Source organism: Eschrichtius robustus, chromosome 18 (assembly GCF_028021215.1).
Source record: "Eschrichtius robustus isolate mEscRob2 chromosome 18, mEscRob2.pri, whole genome shotgun sequence".
Classification (NCBI taxonomy): Eukaryota; Metazoa; Chordata; class Mammalia; order Artiodactyla; family Eschrichtiidae; genus Eschrichtius; species Eschrichtius robustus.
In genome coordinates, this window is record NC_090841.1 from 653432 (window position 1) to 681366 (window position 27935).

The following is a 27935-nucleotide window of genomic DNA, read 5'->3' on the forward strand; positions in this document are numbered from 1 at the left end:
GTCTGCTTAGAAACACTTGTGATGGGGGAGGAGGGGAGATACTAAAGAATAAAGAAAAGTAGGAAGAGGTAGAGAGGAATAAATTATCCTTCTTCACTTCCAGGGCATATACCTTTTATTTTGCTCTGTAATTTGCCTTACTAATTACTAAATTAGTAAAGTATTAGTTATCAGTGTTACTAGATGGGGAGCTTGGAAAAAAGAACTTTTTGATGTTTCAAACTTCAGTGCTCTTCTATATAGCCTCAAAGCAGGAAATGAGGCACAAAAATGGTTCTTTTAAATGAAGTGTTACAGTTAGTTGCCAGATGATTGAGTAAAATTTTTAATCATATTTCTGTAATTTCATTATTGTATGTTAAAGTGGCATAGTGTCTAACTCTAGATGTTCAAAACTGTTTCCCTCAGTCTTCTAGAAAAATAAAACAAACTGAAAATGTTCTTCTAGTAAGGACCAGTATTAACTCTTGCATGGTCACTTTATTAAATGGTCATAGCTTTATAAATAGATTTCTACTTGGGGGTGTCATTATGCCTTTTAAATTTAAACCAAATAGGTATATGAAAGACAATCCAGATGAAGGCAGTTGAGATTTATTTCTATAGGTAGAAACAGTGTCTGTGTTTATAAAAGCTAGATTAAATCTATATAGTGAGATAGTATGAATCAGAATACAACTTTCTAAGAGAAAAATACCATATATTAACACATTTATATGGAATCTAGAAAAATGGTACTGATGAACCCAGTGGCAGGGCGGGAATAGAGATGCAGATGTAGAGAATGGACTTGAGGACACAGTGGGGGAAGGGTAAGCTGGGACGAAGTGAGAGAGTAGCATTGACATATATACACTACCATGTGTAAAACAGATAGCTAGTGGGAAGCAGCTGCATAGCACAGGGAGATCAGCTTGGTGCTTTGTGACCACCTAGAGGGGAGGGATAGGGAGGGTGGGAGGGAGACGCAAGAGGGAGGAGATATGGGGATGTATGTATATGTATAGCTGATTTACTTTGTTATACAGCAGCAACTAACACACCATTGTAAAGCAGTTATAATCCAATAAAGATGTAAAAATAAATAAATAAATTTTTGAAAGAGTATAACTTCCTAGAAGATTTAACTTAAAGAGAGTATCCTTAGAAATGCATACCTTTTGTGGGGTAAGGCAAGTTTGGGCTCGAAGCATTATTTTCAGTAAATATTGCTTGAATTCTTCCCAGAGTTGGTGATACTCATATGAGATCAGAACACATTGCTAAGCAGCATGTCACACTAAATGACTTGTGTCTGGCTCTGAGGAAGTCTGAGCCATATATTGAAGGGCTGCTGAAAGACATCCAGCCATTAGCACAGCCGTGCTCATTGAAAGACATTGTTCCACAGAATTCAGTAAGTGAGACTTAAATTATTTCTTATTCAGGGGCCAGATAGTCCAGTTTTAGCTATTATGCATTGCTGACCAGATTACTGAATGTAGGTTCAGTTCTCTTGTTAAATACATTTTGTATAATAAACTATTGGTGCCAATAAAAAAGGAAATGAACTTCAGTTTCTACAATTAGAACCGTTCTTAATGGGATATTGAGTTGAATATGCATATATGAACATAATGATGGGTGAAATATCCAAGTAAACCATAAAATTTTGGAGTCAAATAAATACGGAGAGAAAAATAAATTTTAAATGTTATGTGGTATGTGTTTCCATTCATTTCTTCACTATTTCCATGGCCCTTTGCTCACTACTTATAGCCTATATTGTATTCTGCTTTGTATTATTAATGAATATTTACTCCCCAGAAAGATTTAAAATTCCTACGAGACAGAAATTGTGTGTAAAAATACTTGTTAAGCAATTATATTGTTATAAAGTCTGTGAAAGCAGGAGTCTGCACCTTTGCTCATCTTTGTATTCCAGCACTTAGCAAAACACTGAGCACGTAGTAGGCATTCAGCAAATATTTGAAAGAATGAACAAATGAATAAAAAAGTAAAAGGAAACACATAAACATATTAGCCCTGGTATTTTCCTCAAAATGGGAAAATTATTTTGGCTTTAATTTTATCTTTTTTTTTTTTTTTTGCCTTTTCTATTCTGAGTGGGCTTTACTTTTATACTCACAGAATCTTTAGAAGATGTTTTATTTTTAAGGAATGTGTAGTTTTGGCCCGTGAAATTTACTTTTAAGTATGAGTACTTAAAGTTTCAAAGTTCAGTGAGACTTTTTTTTTTCAATGGGTGAGTATTTTTCCTTATTGTTTAAGTAGCATTTACCTCATATATTGCTAGTAATGGAAACTAAGTTACCTGGTAATGATTGTAAATATCTTTAATGTATTACATGGCTTCCATCATGCTTTCAAAATTACCTTTTGGATTTCATCGTTTAAGTGGAAAATTCGTATATAATACTTGTTTTATTTTTAAATTTTTATTTATTATCTTGATATTAATATTCAGAAGTAAAACTAAGTCCTGAAGTGCAGCAGCTTATGGTCACCTTGAGACCATGTTTATAAAATCTAAGTGTGATCCGTACATTGTGCATACATAAAGACTGTCCTTGGGTTTGTGGGCCCAGCTGCTTCTAAATATCTATGGTTGGTTCAGTGCCTTCGTTCGAATTTGCAGACTTTGGCTGTTACAAAGCTAAATCTACAACGTTGTACCATTAGAGCTAATTATAATTACTGAATACATTGGAATTTTACTTTTTCCACAGACTGAAGGCTGGGGAGAAGAAGCTAAAATAGAATTTTTGAAAATGGTAAATAAGAAGGCTGTTTTAATGAAAGTTTTTAAAGAAGAAGATGGTGTGCTAATTGTAGATCTACAGAAGCCACCAACAAATAAAATAAGCAGTGATATGCCTGTGTCTCTTAGAGATGCATTAGTTTTTATGGAACTAGCAAGGTAGGTAACTTACTAAAATGTAAATATTTTCAAGGTTATAGCTATAAATTGGAACAGCAGATTTTACCTTTGAAAGATATGGGCTCTAAAGTGAACTGTAACATACACTAAGAGGGAGCACCAAATCCTAACCACTAGACCACCAGGGACATCCTAACATACTCGAAGAGGTTAAAAATACTGCTGTCAGAGTTTTCTAAGTACGGTTGTCTGTGAAAATTGCATTCAGATCATTTGATTTAAGGAAATAGAAAAAATTCAAAATAGAAACGATTGGTAGATATGGAACATTTCTTTAGACTCTTGCTAACTTTTACAAGTAGCTCCACTAGGGTTTCAAGAATTACAGTTTAACAGTTCTTGACTTACATTTTCTAACCTTTGGAATAAGATCATGATCACCACTCTATATTTAATGTATGAATCTAGAGTAGATACTTAAATTTCTTTCCTTTCTCATCTCTGATGAACAAAGTAAGATGACTAAGTAACCACAGAGATAATGGAAGATACTACTTTCTGTCCTGAGCAATTACACGACTCTGGAAGTGACCCAAGTAGATTCCATTCTGGAAAAATAAAACTTAAGTAGAGTATTGGAGGTGAAAGGGGTCACGGAAACCGCTCAGCTGGCCTTTCTGATTGCTACCATAGATGCTGGGTATTGTCAACCAAAAGAGTAGAAACTTTGAGTAGAACATACAGCCCCAACTCAAAAATGTTCCAGCACAAACTTGAAGGTTAATTATTGAGTTTTGAGACTTGACCTCTTATTTATCCTGGTTTGATAATTGGAGACAATACTAAGAAATGTTGTAAGTTAGAAGAGACAAATTGGAAAAATACTTTTGGTAGATAAATCAGTGTGTGTGTAAGTCCTTTTTCTTCAGATCAATTCACTGAGAGAAGAGAGACTTAATGGCTCTTGCTTATGCTTTTAATTAGGTTTAGGTCTCAATCACCAAGAAGTCACTCTGAAAAAAATAAGACGTTACACTATCATCCACCTGTTCTGCCTAAAGGAATGACAGATGTTTCAGTTATGGTTTGTCATATAAATAGTCCTACTGATTTCTATCTTCAGTTGGTAAGTATATAGTGGTCCTTTGAGACAAAGTATTTTTTCAAATTTTAAGTAGAAATTTATAATGGAAATGAGGACCCAGTATGAATTTAGAGCAAACCACTATCAACCTTCTGTAAATTTAAGTTTCTTAGTAGCTTAGTAGTTTCTTGTTTTTAAACAAGAAATTCACGTGATTCATAGTAAATTGAAGGAAATCTTTATCATGCAAGTTAGTGAAGTATGGAGGGGAAGGAAAATGAAGGATCCCTAATGTGTAAGTGTTTCTTGCTACCTTCTGCAATCTAGAAACCAGGAGAGCACATAGAGCTGGCAAATCAAAATAAAATGATAACACCTGCTTCTGATGATGTATGAGAATTTACTTATTGTTCCTAGCTAATTTTCGAATACCAAAATAGATTCAGATTAAAGGCATTCATAGAAAATTTTGGATATATGACTGATGGGTTTGTTTTAGATAGCTACCAGCATTAAGGTTCATCTTTATTGATCTCTTTGTGTTCATGCTTTATGTGTCACACAAAGCATTATGGCCCTTAGAATGAGTTAATTCCAGTCCATTGCCCATTTTTGAATTGGATTATTTATTTTGCTGTTGTTGGGTTATAGGAGATCTTTATACATTATGGATATTAATCTTTTATCAGATATATCATTTTCAGATGTTTTTTCTTATTCTGTGGCTTACCTTATCACTCTCTTGATAGCATTCTTTCAAAAAGTTTTTAATTGATAAAGTCCAGTTTATCTACTTTTTCTTTTGTTGCCAGTATTTTGATGTCATATCCAAGAAATCATTGCCAGTCTAACATCGTGAAGCTTTTCCCCCCTGTGTTTTCTTCTATGAGTTTTATAGTTTTAACTCTTACATTTAGGTCTTTGAGTTATTTTGAGCTAATTTTTATATATGGTGTAAGGGAAAGGTCCAACTTCATTCTTTCCCATTGGATATCCAGTTTACCCAGCACCATTTGTTGAAAAGATGGTCTTTTTCTCTATTGAATGGTCTTGGCACTCTTGTCAAAACTCAGTTGACCATATACGTGAATGTTTATTTCTGGGCTCTCTATTCTATTCCATTGGTCCATCTGTCTGTCCTTACGGCAGTAGCACACTGGTTTTTTTGGTTGTTGTTTTTTTTAATTGAAGTATAGTTGATTCACAGTGTGCCAATCTCTGTTGCACTGCAAAGTGACTCAGTTATATACATACATACATTCTCTTTTAATATTCTTTTCCATTATGGTTTATCCCAGGAGATTGAATATCGTTCCCCGTGCTGTACAGTAGGACCTTGTTGTTTATCCATTGTAAATGTAATAGTTTGCATCTGCCGACCCCAGACTCACAGTCCATCTCTCTGCCTCTCACCCTCCCCCTTGGCAACCACAAGTCTGTTCTCTGTGTCTGTGAGTCTGTTTCTGTTTTGTAGATAGGTTCATTTTTGCCATATTTTAGATTCTGCATGTAAGTGATATCATATGGTATTTGTCTTTCTCTTTCTGAATTACTTCACTTAGTATGATAATCTCTAGTTGCATCCATGTTGCTGCAAATAGCATTATTTTGTTCTTTTCTATGGCTGAATAGTATTCCATTGTATATATATACCACATTTTCTTTATCCTTTCATCTTTCGATGGACATTTAGGTTGCTTCCGTGTCATGGCTATTGTGAATGGTGTTGCTATGAACATAGGGGTGCATGTATCTTTTTGAATTATAGTTTTGTCTGGATATATGCCCAGGAGTGGAATTGCTGGATTATATGGTATATCTCTATTTTTAGTTTTCTGAGGAACCTCCATACTGTTCTCCATAGTGGCTGCACCAGTGTACATTCCCACCAACAGTGTAGGAGGGTTCCCTTTTCTCCACAGCCTCTCCAGCGTTTGTTATTTGTAAACTTTTAATGTATTTATTTTTAATTTTTTTGTTTTTATTTACTTTTTTGGTCACACCACACGGCATGCAGGATCTTAGTTCCCCAGCCAGGGATCAAACCCGTGCCCCCTGCAGTGGAAGCACGGAGTCTTCATCACTGGACCATCAGGGAAGTCCCTATAGACTTTTTTTTTTTTTAATGGCTGTGTTGGGTCTTCGTTGCTGCACGCGGGCTTTCTCTAGTTGTGTCGAGTGGGGGCTACTCTTCGTTGTGGTGCGCAGCCTTCTCATTGCAGTGGCTTCTCTTGTTTCAGAGCACGAGCTCTAGGCATGCGCGCTTCAGTAGTTGTGGCACACGGGCTCAGTAGTTGTGGCACACAGACTGTAGAGCGCAGGCTCGGTAGTTGTGGTGCGTGGGCTTAGTTGCTCCGTGGCATGTGGGATCTTCCTGGACCAGGGCTCGAACCAGTGTCCCCTGCATTGGCAGGTGGATTCTTAACCACTGCGCCACCAGTGAAATCCCCCTCTAGACTTTTTAATGGTGGCCATTCTGACCAGTGTGAGGTGGTACCTCATTGTAGTTTTGATTTGCATTTCTCTAATAATTAGTCATGTGGAGCATCTTTTCATGTGCCTACTGACCATCTGTATGTCTTCTTTGGAGAAATGTCTATTCAGGTCTCCTGCCCATTTTTCAGTTGGGTTTTTTTTGTTGTTGTTGTTGAGTTGTATGAGCTGTTTATATATTTTGGAGATTAAGCCCTTGTCGGTTGCATCATTTGCAAATATTTTCTCCCATACCGTAGGTTGTCTTTTCGTTTTGTTTATGGTTTTCTTTGCTGTGAAAAAGCTTGTGAGTTTCATTAGGTCCTGTTTGTTTATTTTTGTTTTTATTTCTATTGCCTTGGGAGACTGACCTAAGAAAACATTGGTACAGTTTATGTCAGAGAATGTTTTGCCTATGCTCTCTTCTAGGAGTTTTATGGTGTTATGTCTTATAAAAGTCTTCAAGCCATTTTGAGTTTATTTTTGTGCATGGCGTGAGGGTGTGTTCTAACTTCATTGATTTACATGCAGCTGTCCGACTTTCCCAGCACCACTGCTAAAGAGACTTTTTCCCATTTTATATTCTTGCCTCCTTTTTGAAGATTAATTGATCGTAGGTGTGTGGATTTATTTCTGGGCTCTCTGTTCTGTTTCATTGATCCATATGTCTGTTTTTGTACCAATACTACACTGGTTTGATTACTGTAGCTTTGTAGTATTGTCTGAAATCTGGGAGAATTATGCCTCCTGCTTTGTTTTTTTTTCCCTCAGGATTGCTTTGACAATTCTGGGTCTTTTATGTTTCCATGTAAGTTTTTGGATTATTGTTGTAGTTCTCTGAAAACTGTCATGGGTAATTTGATAGGGATCACATTAAATCTGTAGATTGCTTTGGGTAGTATTGCCATTTTAACAGTATTAATTCTTCCAATCCAAGAGTGTGGGATATCTTTCCGTTTCTTTGATTCCTCTATAATTTCCTTTATTAATGTTTTATAGTTCTCAGCATATAAGTCTTTCAGCTCCTTGGTCAGGTTTATTCCTAGGTGGGTTTTTTTGGTGCAATTTTAAAAGGTTTTTTTTTTTTTACATTCTCTTTCTGATATTATTTTATTGTTAGTGTAAAGAAATGCAACTGATTTCTGAATGTTAATCCTGTATCCTGCTACTTTGCTGAATTCATTTATTAGATCTAGTAGAGCTTTTTTTTTTTTTTAAATATTTAGTTATTTATTTAGGCTGCACCAGGTCTCAGTTGCAGCATGCAGATTCTTAGTTGCGGCATGCAGACTCTTAGTTGCAGCACGCATGTGGGATCTAGTTTCCCGACCAGGGATTGAACCCAGGCCCCCTGCATTGGGAGTGTGGGGTCTTACCCACTGGACCATCAGGGAGGTCCCGGATCTAGTAGTTTTTGTGTGGCATCCTTAGGGTTTTCTATGTATAGTATCATGTCATCTGCATATAGTGACAATTTTACCTCTTCCCTTCCAATTTGGATACCTTTTATTCCTTGTCTGAGTAGCACACTGTTTTAATTACTGTGGCTTTGTAGCTAGTTTTGAAATCCGGATGTGTGAGCTCTCCAGCTTTGTTCTTTTTCAAGTTTGTTTTGGAAGTTTGGGGTCCCTTGAGATCCCATATGACTTTTCAGATGGGTTTTTCTGTTCTACCTTAAACATCGTTGGGATTTTGATAGGGATGACTTTGAATTATAGATTGCTTTGGGTACTGACATCTTAACAATATTAAATCTTTCAGTTCATGAACATGGGAGATCTTTGCATCTTTATTTTGTCTTCATTAATTTCAGCAGTGTTGTGTAGTGTACAACAAGCGTACAAGTCTGTAGCATCCTCGGTTATGTTTATTCCTGAGTATATTCTTTTTATTCTATTGTAAAATGAATTGTTTTCTTGATTGCCTTTTCAGACTGTTCATTGTTATTGTGTAGAAATGCATCTGATTTTTTTGTGTGTTCATCTTGTATCCTACATCTTTGCCAAATTCATTTATTAGACCTACTAGTATTTTTGTGGCATCTTAGGGTTTTCTACCTATAAGATCATGTCATCTGCAAAAAAGAGATCATTTTCCTACTTTTTGTCAATTTGGTTGGCTTTTCTATCTTTTTTTTGCCTAATTACTCTGGCTAGAACTTAAAATAGTATATTAAATAGCAGTGGCAAAAGCATGCATCCTATCCTGTTAACTGTTCTTAGAAGAAAAGCTGTCAGTCCTTCACATACAAAATTTGCCCTCCAATTTAAGATGTACATTCAGTAGTGTTCACTATATTCACGTTGTTGTACAACAGATCTCTAGAATCTGTTCATCTTGCAAAACTGAAACTCAGTACCCCTTGAACGATAACTCCGTATTTCATTCTACCCTCAACCACTGACAACTACAATTCTACTTTCTTTTTCTATGAATGTGGCTATTTAGATACTTCATGTAAGTGGAATCATACAGCACAGCTTTACCCTGCTTTTCGAAAGTTCACTTTACACCAACTTTGCTTTTCTGAAAGACCTGTATTAGTATCTGTTTTTACTAACTGAAAGAAATCTGAAGAGAATTTTTGGTCTTAGCAAAAAAAGTGAGCTTATTTGCTTTACTACCTTTTGGCTTACAAAAGATTTCATAGGAACACTCTACTTTCAGATAGCAGGGATACCTGTATTTGTCCTTTTGGCACTGGCTTTTTTCACTTAGCATAATGCCCTCATGTTTCATCCATGTTGTAGCATGTGACAGGACTTAACTTCTTTGAGGCTGGCTAATATTCCATTGTATGTGTATACCACATTTTATTAATTCATTCATCCATTGATGGACATTTGGTTTGCTTCTACCTCTTGACTATTGTGAATGATGCTGCAATGAACATGGGTGTGGAAATACTGTAGTGTCATGTTTTGGTTCCCTTCTTATTTCCTTTTGTGTATCTATATATTTATCTATTGTTACTATGGGGATTACATATAACATCCTAAAGTTATAGAAATCTAATACGAATTGATACCAACTTTAATTGAACAAAACCCTACTCCTGTATAACTCCATTCTCCTTTTATATTATTGATCCTCAGAAATGAATCTTTGTACATTGTGTGCTCAATAATGTAGATTTATAATTATTTTTATGCATTTGTCTTTTAAATCCTGTAGAAAATAAAAGTGGAGTTACAAACTAAAGTTAATAATATTGGCTGTCATATTTGTCCATGTATTTATGTTAACCACAGATCTTTACATTTTAGTGTGGCTCTAAGTTACACTCTAACACCTTTCATTTCCTCCTGAAGGACTCCCTTTAGCATTGTTCATAAGACAGGTCTAGGGTTAATGAACTTCCTCACTTCTTGTTTATCTGTGAATAGCTTATTTCTCCCTCTCTTTTGAAGGATAGTTTTGCTGGATCTATAATTCTCAGTTGATGCTTTTTTCTTTCAGCAGTTTAAATGTTATCTTCTGACCTCCAGGATTTCTGATGAGAAGTCAGCTGATAATCTTATTGGTGATCCCTTATATATGACAAGTCACTTCTCTCTTGCTGCTTTCACAACTCTCACTTTGTCTTTGGCTGTTGACAGTTTGTTTATCATGCATCTAGTGTGTCTCTCTTTGAATTTATCCTACTTTGCGTTTTTTGAGTATAGTAACTTTCTAAGGCTGCTATAATGAAGTGCCACAGGGAATTGCCTGGCGGTACAGTGGTTAGGACTCTGCGCTTTCACTGCCAGGGGCCAGTTTCAATCTGTGGTCAGGGAACTAAGATCCCACAAGCTTTGTGGCATGCCCACTCCCACCCCCCCGTGCAAAAAGTGCCATATACTAGGTAGTTTAAAAAAACAGAAATTTATTTTCTCACAGTTCTGGAGTCTGCAAGTTTAAGATCAAGGTGTTGGCAGAGTTGGTTCCTTCTGCGGTCTGGGAGGGAATATCTGTTCCATGTCTCTCCCCTAGATTTGGTGGTTTGCTGGCAGTCTTTAGCACTCATTGGCTTCTGCTGCATCATCCCAGTGTCTGCTTCCTTCACATGGCGCACTCTCTGTGTACTTGTCTGTCTCAATTTTTTAATACAGACAACAGTCATGTTGAATTAGGTCCCGCCTAAGACTTTAATCTAACTTGATAATATCTATCAAGGTAAAACCCTATCTCCAAATAAGGACACATGCTGAGGTACTGGGGGATTAGAACTTCAACATCTTTTGGGGGGAGGACACAATTCAACCCATAAGCAGTCCACTTTCTGCTGTATCAAAAATTTCCTCCCCACATGCAATAACCCCATCCCAACATTCCAAAAAACTTAACCATTCTAGCGTCAAATCTAAATCCAGAATCTCATATAAAATCACTAAATCCCTGATTATCTGAATCAGGTATAGGTAAGAATTGTTTAACTCAAGCTGAGGCAGAACTCCTCTCTGTCTCTGAATCTGTGAGACCAGACAGTAAGTCTAAAACCTAGCAGGGGGGGCTTCCCTGGTGGCGCAGTGGTTGAGAGTCTGCCTGCCAATGCAGGGGACACGGGTTCGAGCCCCGGTCTGGGAAGATCCCATATGCCGCGGAGCAACTGGGCCCGTGAGCCACAACTACTGAGCCTGCGCGTCTGGAGCCTGTTCTGCGCAACAAGAGAGGCCGCGATAGTGAGAGGTCCGCGCACCGCGATGAAGAGTGGCCCCCGCTTGCCGCAATTAGAGAAAGCCCTCGCACAGCAGTGAAGACCCAACACAGCCAAAAATAAATAAATAAATAAAACCTAGCAGGGAAAATTCCATTAGATTCTTAATGGCTTGAGAATAACCCTCATTGGCTGGATGCTCTGTCCTCCAGTCCCACTAGGGTGGTGGCCCTACCCCTTCAGTCATGGCAGCAACCTCACCCATTGGAGTTGAGGATTTATCCTAACCCTCTGGAACCCAGGAGGAGGCCCCATCCCTGGAACAGAGGAGGAACCAGCCCTGCCTCTCAGGTCTGTGCCCTCTGGGCCTGAGTAGCAGTTGCAGATACACTAGCCTCTGAATCTCCTTCAGGATCAGTCTTCCCTTTTCTTGAAACATATGTTCATAACCGAATAGCTCTGTCAGCTCACTTCCTGCCTATAGAATCCCACAAGCCCACCGGCCCCCCTTCATTTCCTCTCACCTCTGTCCCCTTCAGTTCACGCTGGCATTGTTTCTGCTGAGATGAATGATTAGATCCACAAGTCATACACCCATAATCTCTTGAGCGGACACTGCCCAGCCATGCCCTTGGTGTTCTCTCCAGAGCTTGCTTTCTCATTTTTTGAAATACAGATAGGCTGAGAATTTTCTAAATCTTCAGATTCTGCTTCCTTTATGTTTAACAATTTATTCTCCAATTTATGTCTGTCCTCTCACATCTTATTATAAGCAGCAAGGAGAAACCTGGCTGGCACTTTGACACTTTGCTTAGCAGTCTCCTCAGCTAAATGGATATATCCAAGTTCAACTTTTCACCCAAAAGAACATAATTCAGCCAAGTTCTCTACCACTGTGTAACAAGGATTGCCTTTCCTCCAGTTTTCAGTATCATATTCCTCATTTCTGTCTGAAATCTCACCAGAAATACCTTTAACATCCATATTTCTGCCAGTAATCTTTGCAAAGCAATCTGTTTATTTTCATTCAAGTACCGCATAATTCTTCCTCTTCTTTCTATTCATTACCCAATTTCAAAGTTTCTCCCATATGTTAGGTATTTATTACAACAGCACCCTACTTTCCCATTCCAAAATCTGTATTCATTTCCTAGGGGTGCCATAAGAAAGTTCCACAAGTTAAGTGTCTTAACATAAATTTATTGTCTCACAATTCTGGAGTCTGGAAGTGTGAGATCAAGTTGTTAGTAGTGTTGGTTCCTTCTGAAGGTTGTTAGTGAGAATCTATTCCATGCCTTTTTCCCTAGCTTCTGGTGGTTAGCTGGAAAATTTGGTATTCAGTGGCTTCTGCCTCACTCCAGTTTCTGCCTTCATCTTTACGTGCATTCTCCTGTGTATGTGTCTTTGTGCCCAAATTTACCCCTTTTAATAAGGACACCAATCACATTGGATTAAGGCCCACTTTAACGACCTCATTTTAACTTGATAAATACCCTATCTCCAAATAAGGTCATGTTTTGAGGTTCTGGGGGTTACAACTCCAACATATCTTTTTGGGGGAGACATAAATCAACCCATAACATTGAACTGCTTGGATTTGTAGATTTGTGTACTTCATCAAATTTGGGAAGTTTTTGGTCATTATTTCTTCAAATACTCTTTCTGCTCCTTTCTTTCTCTCTTCTCTTTCTGGGGCTCCCATAATGCATATTAATGATATCTCACAATGATAATGTGAGATTAATGATATCTCACAAATACCTTGGTCTCTGTTCACTTAATTCTTTTTTATTTCTGCTCCTCACTATTTCAGTTGTCCTATATTCAAGTTCACTGACTCTTATGCCTGCTCAAATCTGCTATTGAACCGCTCCAGAGTATTTTTTGTTTCAGTTATTGTACTTTTCAGCTCCAGAATTTGATTCCTTTTTATAATTACTGTCTCTTTGTTGATACTTTCATTTTGATCCTTTATTGTTTTCCTGGTTTTCTCTAGTTCATTGTCCATGTTTTCCTTTAGCTCTTTGAGCATATTTAAGACAGTTGTTCTAAAGTTTTTGTCTAGTAAATCCACTATCTGGGCTTCCTAAGGGCTGATTTCTGTCTGTTTATTTTGTTCCTTGGAATGAGCCATGTTTTCCTGTTTCTTTGTATGCCTTCTGATTTCTTGTTGAAAATTGGGCATTGACTATTATATAACTCTGAAAATCAGATCACCCCCCACACACATACTGGATTTTTTAAAATTGTTGAAGACTAGTAGTTGATTTATTTTAAGACTTTTTCAAACTATTCTTACAAATACTATTCCTAGTATGTGATCACTGAAGTCTCTCTGTTCTTTTAGCTTGTGTTCAGCAAATGTTTATGTTGATTTCCTTGAATGTTGAAAGCTTGATTGGGTGTTTGCTTGGGTGCTGTAAGCCTTTAACTGTTTCCCAGAGCTCTAACAGAGTTGGTTCAGATGGTTTCTCATTTTTTCAGTGTTTCTGTGGGGGAACAAGAGCTTGGAGCTTCAGAGCCTGCTGTTTTGCTGATGTCATTTCTCTATTGAATTTTCCAATGTTCCATTTGGATAATCTGTTAATGGAAGAATATGAATAATATCTACTTAGAAATAAAGGTTTACAGTCTGTGCATCCAGACCGCCGTCCATTTCCTCCATCACATATAGTAGTCCCCCCTTGTCTGCAGGGGATACAAGACTCCCAGTGGACGCCTGAAACTGTGGACAGTACTGAACCCTGTATATATGATGTTCTTTTCCTATACATGTATACCTAAGATACAGTTTAATTTATAAATTAGGCACAGCAAGAGATTAACAACAATAACCAACAATAAAATAGAACAATTACAACAATGTACTGGGGGGGAAAAAAGAAAGGTTTAAAAGGTTTAAAGTGTTGTGAAAATAATTTATATGAAATAACAAAAGATTCAGAAAATTTCCACTTGCATTATTATACCCACAAAAGCGAAAAACTTCATTTTTTGACCATTTGAGATGGATTTTAAAATATTTTTCATCTTAAGAATTGGTATTTGGAAAAATAAACATTTATCCTTGGTTTTGGTTTAGGAGCTGTGTTTTAAGTAGTATAAGAACTTCAGGAACTATGTTTTAAAGTAACCAAATAGTCCCATTTAATAAGGTAAAGCTCTATTCAATTATGCAGTCATTTCACAAACTCTACTGAAATGATTGATTTAAAGAAGATTTATCAATTCACATTAAAACCATTAGATGGATGGCTGATGGGAAATTGGACATTCATACAATGCCAAAGTAGTACTACATGAATTACTTGGTGACCACAAGGGAAAAACGTAACTGTATAATGAAGGGATGAGAATCACCAGCCCTTTCCGTAGGTGAATCTTAGCATATCATTAGTGAGTCAGTAATATTATGTCTTGATGTGTTGCAACTTGACGTATTCTAGCCAAAAGGTTTGGCTTGAATCCATCAAACTTGTAGATATAACTCTCAGTTCGGGGGAAATTCCAGGGATAGGCCCTACTCAGTGGAGGAACAAGATGAATAACAGGATGAAAACATAACCACATAAATCCAGAAGATGGGGCATTCTGCAGAAAAATAGCACACTGTCTTTAACAAGACAGGGTCATTTTAAAAAGAACACTACACTAAATTATAAGACTTACTGAGATAACCAAATATAACATGTAGTCTTAGATTGGATACTCGGTTTGGTCAGTTAGGGAAATCTAGTATGTTCTAGAAGTACTAGTAGGAACACTTACTGAAGCAGAAAAAGTGAGAATTGATAGAAAAAAATGCAGATTATCGAATTATACGTATGGTATGGTCTCATTTTTGGTACATACAAAAGTATGGAAAGTGTGCTTAGAAAAAGATCTAGGAGCGGGAGTTCCCTGGTGGTCCAGTGATTAGGATTCAGCGCTTTCACTGCTGTGGGCCTGGGTTCAGTCCCTGATCGGGGAACTAAGATCCCGCAAGCTGCACAGCGCAGCCAAAAAACTAAAAAGAAAAAGACCTAGAAGCGTGTACATTTTAGATATCTGGAAGAATATGATTTTTTTAAAAATTTTGTTATGTTTATATATGCTAATTTTATATACTACTTCTGTAACAAAATATTTCAAATATAAATTACATGACAGTTTATATCTAATTCAATTCTAATATTTCATAATTTTATAAGCAGTGCCTATAAACATGCAACACTTAAATTTTAAGTTTCTGTGAAACTACAGTGCTTTAATCCCTGCTTTAACTCTGTTTCTTAGATAGAGAGCCTGGATTTTTTATTTCTATTAAAGACAATTGAGGAATTCTATAAAAATGAAGATGGAGAAAATCTGGAAATCCTCTGTCCAGTTCAAGATCAAGCCTGTGTAGCTAAATTTGAAGATGGAGTTTGGTACCGAGCAAAAGTTATTGGTAGGAAATTGCACACTATTTCCTCAGTGAAATGTTATGCTTAAAAATTGATACCATTTGAGTCAGTACAAATTAAATCATGGAAGTGATTATTATTTGATCTTACAGTTTTGCTCTTTAGAAAGCTAGCAATAGTGTTGCTAGATGAACCTCTGGCTCCTTAGATTTCATTCAGTTTGACTAGGACTTAACCATTTTTTTTTTGTTTTCTAACGTTTGCCTTATTTAAAAAGTTAAATAGTGCTAAATGACTTACACATACTCCACTCTCCTCCAAAAAGGCAAATACTTTTTGTCGTTTATCTGTGTTGTTTTTTCTAAATAATATGTTATACTTTGTAGGTACTTCAGCCTTAGGTATTAATTATGTTAGACGAATTTTAGATCTCTTGTAGCTCTTTCGTCCCTTCTCTCCTCCCACATAGTTATTGATGTATCACAATTTTTAGTTATATTCTTATTCTATGCAAGTATTTTCAGTGCTACTCCCTAAAGTATACTGTAATTCTGAGTTAATAATTGCATCAGTTTTTCACTTTATTTTCTTTTATTGGGTTGGCCAAAAGGTTCATTTGTTTTTCCCATAAGATGGCTCTCATAGCACTTAGTTGTCTTTAACTTCATTCGAAACAATTTTGTCAGATTGTATTGTGACAGCTGTCATATCAGCGTGCATTTTAAAAAAAACTTATCAAAATTGGTGAAATTTGTGTAGCTATTTTAGTTTTGAAGATGGAAGAGAAAAAAGCAACATTTTCGGCATATTATGCTTTATTATTTCAAGAAGGGTAAAAACGCAACTGAAATGCAAAAAAAGATTTGTACAGTGTATGGAGAAGGTGCAGTGACTGATAGAACGTGTCAAAAGTGGTTTGCGAAGTTTCATGCTGGAGATTTCTCTCTGGACGATGCACCACCGTCAGGTAGACCAGTTGAAGTTGATAGCGATCAAATCGCGACATTAATTGAGAACAGTCAACGTCATACCATGCTGGAGATGCTTTTGAGTAGCTAACATACTCAAAACATACAAATCAAGGATTGAAAATCATTTGCACCAGCTTGGTTATGTTCATCGCTTTGATGTTTGGGTTCCACATAAGTTAAGCGAAAAAAACCTTCTTGACTGTATTTCCGCATGCAATTCTCCACTGAAACGTAACAAAAACATTCCATTTATAAAACAAATTGTGACGGAGGATGAAAAGTGGATACTGTACAATAATGTGGAACGGAAGAGATTGTGGGGCAAGCGAAATGAACCACCGCCAACCACACCAAAGGCCAGTCTTCATCCAAAGAAGGTGATGTCGTGTATATGGTGGGATTGGAAGGGAATCCTCTATCATGAGCTCCTTCCGGAAAACCAAACGATTAATTCCAACAAGTACTGCTCCCAGTTAGACCAACTGAAAGCAGCACTTGACGAAAAGCGTCTAGAATTAGTCAACAGAAAACGCATACTCTTCCATCAGGATAGCACAAGACCGCATGTTTCTTTGATGACCAGGCAAAAACTGTTACAGCTTGGCTGGGAAGTTTGATTCATCCGCTGTATTCACCAGACATTGCACCTTCAGATTTCCATTTATTTCAGTCTTCACAAAATTCTCTTAATGGAAAAAATTTCCATTTCCTGGAAGACTGTGAAAGGCACCTGGAACAGTTCTTTGCTCAAAAAGATAAAAAGTTTTGGGAAGATCAAATTATGAAGTTGCCTGAAAAATGGCAGAAGGTAGTGGAACAAAAAGGGTGAATATGTTGTTCAATGAGAAGTCCTTGGTGAAAATGAAAAATGTGTCTTTTATTTTTGGTTAAAAAACCGAAAGAACTTTTTGGCCAACCCAGTAATCTATGGCTACATTTTCCTAGTAGTTTAAAGCAATTTTCCACATGATTAGGCTTTTCAGATAATGCTGGTTTGATTTTTTTTTTTTTTTTGTAACAGTGAAAACATCCTTCTATTATCTGCTCCAATTAGACTGCTTGTCCCCTAGGCTTGTTATTCTGGGAGTTTATTTCACTTGTTTTCCTGAATTGGATTGCTTGTTTTCTGGATCCCATTTACCTTTTCGGTTTACTTCCATATTTTGGTGGAGCATTTTCCTCAGAGAGAATAAATGGAAGGGAAATTTTGAGACCTTCCATGTCTCCTGATTCTACTCACACATGATTGATAATTTGGGGAAAACTGTTCTTTAAATCCCATCCCATATCCATTTGTTTGTTTTTGTTTAAAACCGCATCTGCATTCAGGGACTTGAGGAATGGTAAGAATCTAATGGTGTCGTTACACTTGAGATTTTCTTTCTTGCATGAGGATTCCACTGGAAATAGGGCAAGGTCCCCTCACCTCTTTACCTTACTCTTAGGGTACACACGTCTTCTCAGGTACCTGAGCTGCTTGAGTGCCATGTCGAGCGGTGCCAGTGTTGTTCCATCTGCTTTCACTTCTACCAAGGGGCAGAGAATGCCCAAACTTTTTCCATTTTGAAATTATATGTACTGTATTAGTTTTTAAATTTGAAAGTAATGGCAACAAGTTTGGTGGCATTGTACATACGTGCGCTTAGGGGACTAAAGTCAGTCATATTCTGAGTATTTACAAAAAGGTCAGTTTATGATAGATCTTTATTCAAACTTCGGTGTGTTCAAACCTTCCAGAGGTTTCTTTGGTAGCCTTTAAAATATGAAAACTAGTTTCACATAGAGGCCTGTTTCTGCTCATTTTTCACAATATCCCCAGATAATTTTTTAAAATTTCACAGTTAGATATTATTATACGAATGAACCTGTGTCTTGATCATTAAGGCTTTTGCCTTGTTTGATTACCTATGTTGACTAACAAACATTAAGTGCTTATTTTGTGCTTGGTTCTTTGCAGAGTATTTTAAATAGGTGAGTCCTCAAAAAGAGTCTTAATAAGATTTGATTCTATTGGTACACCCACTTTACAGGTGAAATAATGAGGCCTACAGAGAAAAAGTAACTTGCTCAGGGTAGTATCTTAGAGATATTAATTAGCTTTCTCAGAGGCACATGTCATTTAAGTGTCTAACTCCAAACCTAATTCTTAACTTTTAGGCCGTAACACCTAGCATTTGATGGCTATTTTGTTATCCTGATTTTGGTTGTCCTTTAGCTGTCTTTAAATTGTTGGTTTCTCATTCACCGAGTCTGAACAGGTATGCATTATGGTTGATTTTGTGAAGTTCACATATTAGAAATATTTTTTACATTAAAAAAATACTAAGTTTGTATGTTGAACATAAAGGCGTTCGAATCTAGTTGATTGTAGATCAGCCTAAATTTTGCTAGATAATTCTTTTTTTTCCAAGTTTGTGATTTCCAATTTCATAATTTTTGAAGGATTGCCTGGACATCGTGAAGTTGAAGTTAAATATGTGGACTTTGGCAATACGGCAAAAATAACACTTAAAGAAATGCGTAAAATAAAGGATGAGTTTCTGAATCCTGCAGAGAAGGTAATCTACTTATTATAAATCATAGGGTTAGAGTATTAGCACAAATATGAAAGTATTTTTAGAAGTTATATTCACCGTAGAAATGTTCTTTTAACTTCACTTTTTCTGTAAATAATTTCTGATTCATGGGCTATAGAAAAGAGTCTCTATAGTTACTGTTTAAAAAATAATATGTATCTTAGCAAATAAGCATTAATTATAAACGTGTATATATTTGTGTCTTTATAAGTACTTACTGGTCTGCAGCTTTTAGTGTTATTTTGAAATATCTGTATAAGGTAGTAAGAATATGATATGTGAAAAAAACTGATTACAGAAATGATTTTACTGTGATCCCATTTATGTTTAAGTATATATAACGTGTGCCAGAGAAAGAGAGAAGTCTGGAAGAATGAGTATCAATAAAAAACTTATCCTTCTCTTGGAATCCTACTACCCAGAGATAAGTTTAAGGAGGTTTATTTCCTAATTCATATACTCCTAGTATTTGAATTGTTATTAAGCAGTATTTTTCATTTAAAAATGGGTAAAATGATACAGGAAAAATTTGAAAATACAGATGAGTAAAATGAGGGGGGAATCACTCAGAATTATTCAATATTTTTGATATATATACTTCTAAGATACATCATCTGTGTTTTTAAGAATTATGGGATTAGACTATATATAGTCCCATAACCTGATTTTTCATTTAACAATGTGTCATAATTCTTTCAATGGATGCTTATTATTCCAGTATCTGAGTATACAATAATTCATTCAACAAAATTAATTAATTTTCAACAGATTAATTAATCTGGTTTTTTGTTTGTTTCATTTTTGGTTTGGATTTTTTTTAATAGGTTATTGGGGATTTTATTTTTTTAATTGATGTACTGTATTATATAAGTTGCAAGTGTACAATATAGTGATTCATGATCTTTGAAAGTTATACTCCATTTATAGTTATTGTAAAATATTGACTATATTCCCTGTGCTGTATAATATATCCTTGTAGCTTATTTTATACATAATAGTTTGTACTTCTTAATCCCATACTCCGTTGATTCCGACAGTTTGCATTTATAAAAGTACTGTTAGAGACATCTTTGGACATTTATTTGTTTTCTAAATATGTATTAAATTCAAATTCAAATATGTATTAAAATTCAAATATGTATTAAATTCAAAGTTTAGTTTTGTACACATTTAACACTTTAATTCTAAAATAACTGTAAATTAAGTTTACTTTCTTAATGGTGCAATTTTGTTTGACACAGGCAATTAAATGTAAGCTGGCCTATGTTGAACCATGTAAAGGGACACTGCAGTGGTCAAAAAAAGCTAAAGAAAAATTTCAAGAAAAGACTCAAGATAAGTTTATGACATGTTCAGTCATTAGTAAGCTATTTCCATTTTTATTTGTTGCTATATGATCATAATGTTAAATAAGACTAACATGATATAACATTTGTCAGATCTTATAATAAATTCAGTGTGTCATCAGTATGAGTAGTGAGAGAGAACATTTATTGAGAACTGGGGACAATGGAATAATATCTTCTGCAGGCTCTAGAGCCTAAAATCAGCACATGAGGCAAAAATTTCCATTGAAGATCAAGTCACCCTCAGCGTGGCCTTCTGAAAGCCCTAAAGCCAGGAGTTAGCTTCTCTTGTTTCTCTTTGTTTTTGTCCTGGGTCTCTGTCCCTCATCTTGGAGTGATGGATGCTAAGGTATAATTTGCAGGAAAGTGAGGGGAGATGGGACATAACTGGTAAATAGTTTTTTTTGTTTTTGTTTCATTCTACTTGAGGGAATTTAAGTATAGGCTCTCGGCATATTTTGAAAAAAAGTTGCTTCTTTTTTGGAACAGTTTGGGTCTGGGATACACAGGCTGAGCGCTAGCCCACAGTTTGGTAACCCAGCAAGTTTAATGGCAAAATCTGATCTGAATTTACGTGAAGATACAATGCTATATGTTGTAGTGATCTCCTTTACAGTGAGATATATTCCACTTCAGGGTAGTCATGTTCGCTTCTGAGCTGCTGCCTCAGAATCACTGTGGGTATTACAAAATAAGCAATATATGTTCTATATAGCTTTTCTCATTTTGAAGAATTCTGAAACATGTCTGGCCCCAAGGGATTTGGATAGGGGATTTGAAAGCTGTTATTATCTGGGATTTTGATCTTTTCCAAAGCTGTGACCAATGTGGGCTGTGTTGGTCTTAACAAGTACTAGTGCAGGATACACACGAGCATGGCTACTTAGGGTTGACTTAAGGGACTTCCAAAGGTACTTTTTACTGTATCCAGTTTTTTCATTTTCATCATACTCCGATCTAGTAAACCCCAGATATCATGAGATTATTAGCCTGTTTTACGAGGGAATTGAAGCTTAAAGATCATTGCTCAAGGCCACATAACCTAGAAATGATTGCATATTTGTGTTAATTTATTCACTTTAACATAAGGCATTGTTCTGACGTAGTAGTTCTGTTGAAGAGGAATATGATGATAGAAATTGTACCCTTAGTCTATAGAATTTTTATGTCTGGATTCTCTGATATAAACAGTAAATTAAGGGCCTCTTAGTCTTGAGTAATCTCCACTGATTTTGAGCTGACTTCAACGTGCTTTAATTCTGCTTCTCAGCTTTCCTTTTGGTATTTTATTCTGTTGGTTTTTAGCTCTCCCTTTAACATCTCCTCCCGAGGTTAACCCATGAAGACTTGACTCCTGGGTTTCTCTCTTGACTCCCCCTTTTTCATTCTCAATTACTTGTTATACCAGTAATATCTAAACACAAGTTGTAGTGTATCTTAACCTAGAAAATTTGATTTAAGGAATGCCAGAAGGCCCCACCGACCTAAAACATCTTTCCCCATTAACCTGCACAGTGATGAGATTAGTATACATTTTTACCTTACAAAGCAAGAGACATTTAAATTTTAATTAGGAGCAGAGCAGGGAAGATGGTGAAGGTACAGCACCATGGGAAGCTGGCCCTGTGGAATAAAGAACTTGTGCACGGGCAGTATGAAATCAAAGCACTAAAGGGAACACAAGAGATGGAAAGTGAGGAGATTAGAGTTTACTGAGGCTCAGAGTTGCTTAGCTTTTTGTTTCTAGATAATTTATCTGGTCCATTAAAAAAGTAGTCAGGAATCATTTTTAAGCTCTTGAAAAAAAGCTTTCTAACATGTATTCTTATAACTGGGTAATACAGGATGTTACTGCTGGTAATGACTTATCTTTTTATTTGGAATCATCATTCTCTTAGCACCTGCCAGCTACTGTTGTATAGAAGTATAGGCATAAACCGATCTCAGTGCATAGAACTGTGTGTTTCCTAAAGAAATTCCTCTGTCATTTATTCAAATGCATATTGAGCAGGCCCTCTATGCTATGTACTATAAATAAGTAAATAGGCACACGAGGTGTAACTTCACCCTCAGCTAACTCCCAGTTTAGATTAAGAAATAGACCTAATGGTTTGTCCTAAAAACAGAAGGACGGGGAAGAATTCCACTTAATGCTCTGGGTTGAGTTTTTGTTGTTTTAAACTTTGTGCTGTTTTTTTTGTTGTTGTTTTTTGGTGCCATGCTTATAAAAGCTGTAAAACTTCGCAAATAAGCACTGTCCTGAATTAACTTTCATTCATTTCTTTTGTCCTCTGGAACTTGGCAGAATCCAATAAAACAGTTTAAAAACACAACAGAATGCTGCTTCCATAAATGTATGTCACTATGCTTTTTCTGAATCTAAAAGCTTTAAGCTGCTTTTGGTTCATTGTGGAACAGTGCACAGTAACCTAAAATGAAAATTTTATTAACATTGGCAGTTCTTTTATGTGTGAATAATGCTACTTTTACCCCAGAGAGAGACCGACATTATCGAGCAGGAAACCTCATGGATGCAAAATGAAGGAAATTAAGTTCTCAGGTTTTTAAAAATTGCTTTTTAGTATATTTTGGGACATATTTATTTCTTTCCCCAAACTAGTCTTAATGGTTTTACAGAAATTCTGGAAGACAATGTGCTCTTAGTTGAGCTTTTCGATTTTCTTGGTGCTCCTGGAATGACTCCTACCAGTATTAATGACCAGCTAGTCAAAGAGGGCCTAGCATCTTATGAAGTAGGGTAAGTGGACCTGTAAACTTTTATTTTTAGTTCATATGTAACACTTCACAAGAAGGGAAACTGGCATATCATTCCCCATTGATTATCTGCTTAGGCTACAGACTTGGGAGCTTTTCCCTGTTAATGGGTCAGTAAAAAGAGAAGGAAAAATAATTGGAGTCTTTAGCCTAGTGGGAATAGAGTGGCTTTTTCCTTCATCTATAAGGGATTCTACAACAACAAGAATGGCTCCTGGAGATGGAGGGTGCTTCTAAGAAAAGGAGACTGGCATCTTATTCTAGGTGGGATGTCTGCTTAGGTGGCCTCCTGAACCTTTTGTGAAGAGGATCAGGAAGAGAAACGGCAGGGTAGAGCGTGAGCATAGTAGTAGAGAAGCCCATGTTCTCATCTGGAGAAATGTGAATTTTTCCTGGGTTCAAGTGGATACTTTCAAAGAGACCCAGGCTTGAGCCATTGTGCTAATAGGCCAGGCCAGTGGTTGAGGCGACCCCAGAATCAGAAGAGCAGAGTGGTGCTAGGGAGGGTGGGAGGGTTTGAAGTCAAGACACAGCAGTTCTTCCACAATAGTGACTTGTGCAGTGAGGTTGGCCCCTGAGGGGTCTTCTGAAGAACTCCCTCTCACAGCCATTAAGAAAAAGCCAATATTTGATAACACCCACACGTGATGCCTGCCAGGGTAAGCCAGAGAAGCAGTGACATGACACCCAGCAGAGGCCTGCAGTGACATGCTCAGCATGTGGTCTGGCTCTCCCCCCGCCTCCACCCTAACAAGGGAGGAATGGAGCTAGTAGCAGAAGAGAGGGCCTGCCCTTCTTCCACTGTAGGTCCTAAGCGAGGGAGGGAAAGAAAGGAGGGGAAACATTTCATTCAATGTATTGGACTGAGTTTTCTTTTTTTTTTTTTTTTAAAGTAGGGTTATTGAGATATATAACATATACAATAAGAAATTCACCCTTTTTAGGTACAGTTATGAGTTTTGATAAATACATATAGTCATGCAACCATCATCACAGTCAAGATGCAGACTATTTCCTCACCCCTCAGAGTTCCCTCTTGTGCCTTTAACGTAGTCAGTCTCCTTCCGCCACACCCGCTCCTTGGCAGCTACTGATCTAATCTCTGTCTCCATAATTCTGACTCTTCCACAACTTCATATAAATGGAGTCATATAATATTTTGCCTTTTTGTGTCTGGCTTTTCCATTTAGCACAATGCTTTTGAGATTCAATCATGTTGTTGCCTATATCAGTAGTTTTTATTGCTCTGCTCATTTCATTGTGTGGATGCACCACAATATTATATATTCACCAATTGATGGACATGTGGGCTATTTCCAGTTTGGGGAGATTTTATGAATAGAATTTGCATACAGGTGTTTGTGTAGACATATGTATGTTTTCTTTTCTCTTGAGTAAATACCTAGGGAAATTGCTGCTTGTAAGGTAAGTTTATTTCTAACTTTATGAGAACCTGCCAGATGTTTGTGTATGAGAGTTCTATTCTCCATTCTTGCCAGCACTTGAATTTATCATTTTGTGTTTATATTAGCCCTTCTGATAGGAGTATTGTGGTATTTCATAGTGGTTTTCATTTTAATTTCCTTAATGACATTAAGGATCTTAACAAGTGCTTATTTGCTGTCTGTATCCAGTTCTTTGGTGAAGTATCTTTTCAGATGTTTTGCTCTTTTAAAACATTGTTGCTTATTGTTATTGAAATATGAAAGTTGTTTATACATTCTAGATACAAGTCTTTCATTAGCCATATGTTTTGCAAATATTTTCTTCCAATCTGACTTCCTAAAGTGTCTTTCAAAGAGCAGAAGGGGGACTTCCCTGGTGGCGCAGTGGTTAAGGATCTGCCTGCCAATGCAGGGGACACGGGTTCGATCCCTAGTCCAGGAAGATCCCACATGCTCCGGAGCAACAAAGGCCGTGCGCCACAACTACTGAGCCTGTGCTCTAGAGCCCGCGAGCCACAACTACTGAGCCCGCGTGCCTAGAGCCCGTGCTCCGCAACAAGAGAAGCCACCGCAATGAGAAGCCTGCGCGCCGCAACTAAGAGTAGCCCCCGCTCGCCGCAACTAGAGAAAGCGCACACGCAGCAATGGAGACCCAACGCAGCCAAAAATAAATAAATAAATACATTTATTTTAAAAAAAAAAAAGAAAAAAGCAGAAGGTTCTGGTTTTGAAGTTCAGTTTGACAATTTTTTTTCTTTTATAAATTCAGGCACTTGTGTTTAGGTAAGAAATCTTTGCCTAACCCCAGGTCATAAAGGTTTTCTCCTGTGTATTCTTCTGAAGTTTTATAGTTTTTTGTTTCATATTCAGGTCTGTCACCCTCTTTATTCTGTTAGATAGGCTTTGTTTTCTGGAGCAGCGTTGGGTTCAGAACGTGGAGCGGAGGGCACAGGGTCCCCGTGCGCTTCCTGCCCCGCGCGGGCACAGCCTCCCCGCCGTCATCAGCCACCAAGGGGTTGTGTGCGCTGCTCTCAGTGAGGCTGTACTGACGTGTCAGAATCATCAAAGTTCATGGTTTATATCAGTGTATGTTCTGTGGGTTTTAACATATGTAATGACTTGAATCCACCATTGTAGTATCATGCAGAGTATTTTCACTGTCCTAAAACTCTGTGAGAGCCTATTCATCTTTCCCTCCTCTCTAGCTTCTGGCAAGCACTGATCTTTTTACTGTCTCCGTAGTTTTTTCTTTTTCCACATTGGAATCATACAGTCTGTAGCCTTCTCAGATTGGCTTCTTTCACTTAGTAATATGCACTTAGGGTTCCTCTGTGTCTTTTTCTGGCTTGACAGCTCGTTGCTTTTTAGCACTGAATAATATTCCATTGTCTAGTTGCACCACAGTTTATTTATCCATTCACCTACCGAAGGACATCTTGGTTGCTTCTAAGTTTTGGCAATTATTAATAAAGCTGCTATAGACGTTGCGTGCAGGTTTTTGTGTGGACATAAGTTTTCAGCTCCTTTGGGTAAATACCAAGTAGCACAGTTGCTGGATCCTATGATAAGAGTATGTTTAGTTTTATAAGAAACCGCCAAACTGCCTTCCACAGTGGCTGTTCCAGTTTGCGTTCCCACCAGCAGTGAGTGAGGGTTCCTGTTGCTCCACATCCTCGCCAGCATTTGGTGCTGTCGGTGTTCCAGATTCTGGTGGCTTAGTAGATGTGTAGTGGTGTCTCATATTTGTTTCAATTTGCATTTGCATAATTCTTACCTCACACTATACAAAAAGGCTAGCTCAAATGGATTATACTCTTAAAATTAAGAGCTAAAAGTAAACTTCCAGAAGAAAAAAGGAGGAAATCTTCAGTACAGTGGATTGAGCCAAAGATATCTAAGACACCAAAAGCACAGTCCATGAAAGAAAAGAAATGATAAGTTTGTCCTCATCGTATTTAAAACATGTACATTTCAAAAGACACTATTAAGTAAGTGAAAGACAAACAACAGACTGGGAGAAAATACTTGCAGAACGTATCCTATAAAGGACTTGTATTTGGAATTCCTAGAACTCTTAAAACTCAATAAGAAGACAGTCCAACCAAAGAAAATGGATAAAATATATGAACAGACATTTACCAGAGAAGATACACAATTGGCTAATCGGTACATGAAAGATGCTCAATGTCATTAATCATCAGGGAAATGCAGATTAAAGCCATAATGAGGTACCATTTCTCCCCCACTAGAACAGCTGTTACATATAAGAGAGGCAATTACAGATGCTGGTGAGGACGTGGAGTAACCCTCATTACTGGGGGGCGTAGAATGGTGTGTAGCTCTTTGGAAAATGGCTTGTGGATGTCTCAAAATTTAAACATAAAAGTACCATGAAACCTAGTAATTCCTCTCCTAGGTATCTACCCAGGAGAAATGAAAACATATGTCCATACACAAACCTGCAAGCAGTTGTTCGTAGCAGCACTATTCATATTCTAGCCAAAAATTGGAAACAATGTAAATATCCAGTGACTGGTGAATAGACAAAACACAGTATATTCCTGCAGTGGGATATTGTTCGGCCATAAAAAGAAACAAACTGACACGTCTACTTCATGGATAAACCTCGGAAATTTCTTTTTAAATATTTCTTTATTTATTTGGCTGTGCTGGGTCTTAGTTGCAGCACGTGGGATCTTCGTTGCGGCATGTGGCATCTAGTTCCCTGACTAGGGATCAAACCCAGCCCCCGGGAATTGGGAGCACAGAATCTTAACCACTGGACCACCAGGGAAGTCCCTAAACCTCAGAAATTTTAATCTAGGTAAAAGAAGCCAGAAACACGAGATTACTAATTGTATGATATGTCCAGAAAAGGCAAACTAATAGATACAGAAAGTAGATCAGGGGTTGCCTGGGGCTAGAAGTGGGCACAAGGATTAAGGGTAAATGGACGTGGGGTGTCTTATGGGGGTGTATGTGTGAAAGTGTTCTAAAACTGATTGATGCTGATGGTTATACCATTTGGTAAAAGTTACTGTCATACACTTGAAATGGGTGAACTTTTTGACATCTAAGATACACCTATCAATAAACTTGTTTTTTTAAAAAAAATAGCCCATTAGCTAATAGTCCTTCTTATTGTTCAGTTATATAAGCGAGAAATATTTACAGACTGACTTGTTATCTGTACTCAGTGGTGAGTAAGGTTGGTTTGTAGTAGGAAAGGAGATGGTCAGTCTGACCTTTCAGTGCCATAAGGGCTGTGCAAAGGGTAATTACAGTGCTGTGGGAATCCTGGAGGGCTCACCAGTGGAGCTGTCACTTAAGCTGAATTCTTTACTACAACCAGGAGTGAAGGCCT

The 27935-nt window shown here is 37.1% G+C and overlaps 1 protein-coding gene across 1 annotated transcript in view; it reads left to right on the forward strand.

Moving 5' to 3' along the window:
- RNF17 (ring finger protein 17) overlaps positions 1-27935 on the forward strand; it is a 116987-nt gene that overhangs the window by 35332 nt on the left and 53720 nt on the right. The window contains exons 13-19 of the mRNA XM_068527037.1: positions 1228-1396; positions 2730-2920; positions 3866-4007; positions 15349-15502; positions 18872-18987; positions 20247-20367; positions 22989-23109. Coding sequence (XP_068383138.1) covers positions 1228-1396; positions 2730-2920; positions 3866-4007; positions 15349-15502; positions 18872-18987; positions 20247-20367; positions 22989-23109 — 1014 coding nt within the window. The remainder of the gene's footprint in view (positions 1-1227; positions 1397-2729; positions 2921-3865; positions 4008-15348; positions 15503-18871; positions 18988-20246; positions 20368-22988; positions 23110-27935) is intronic.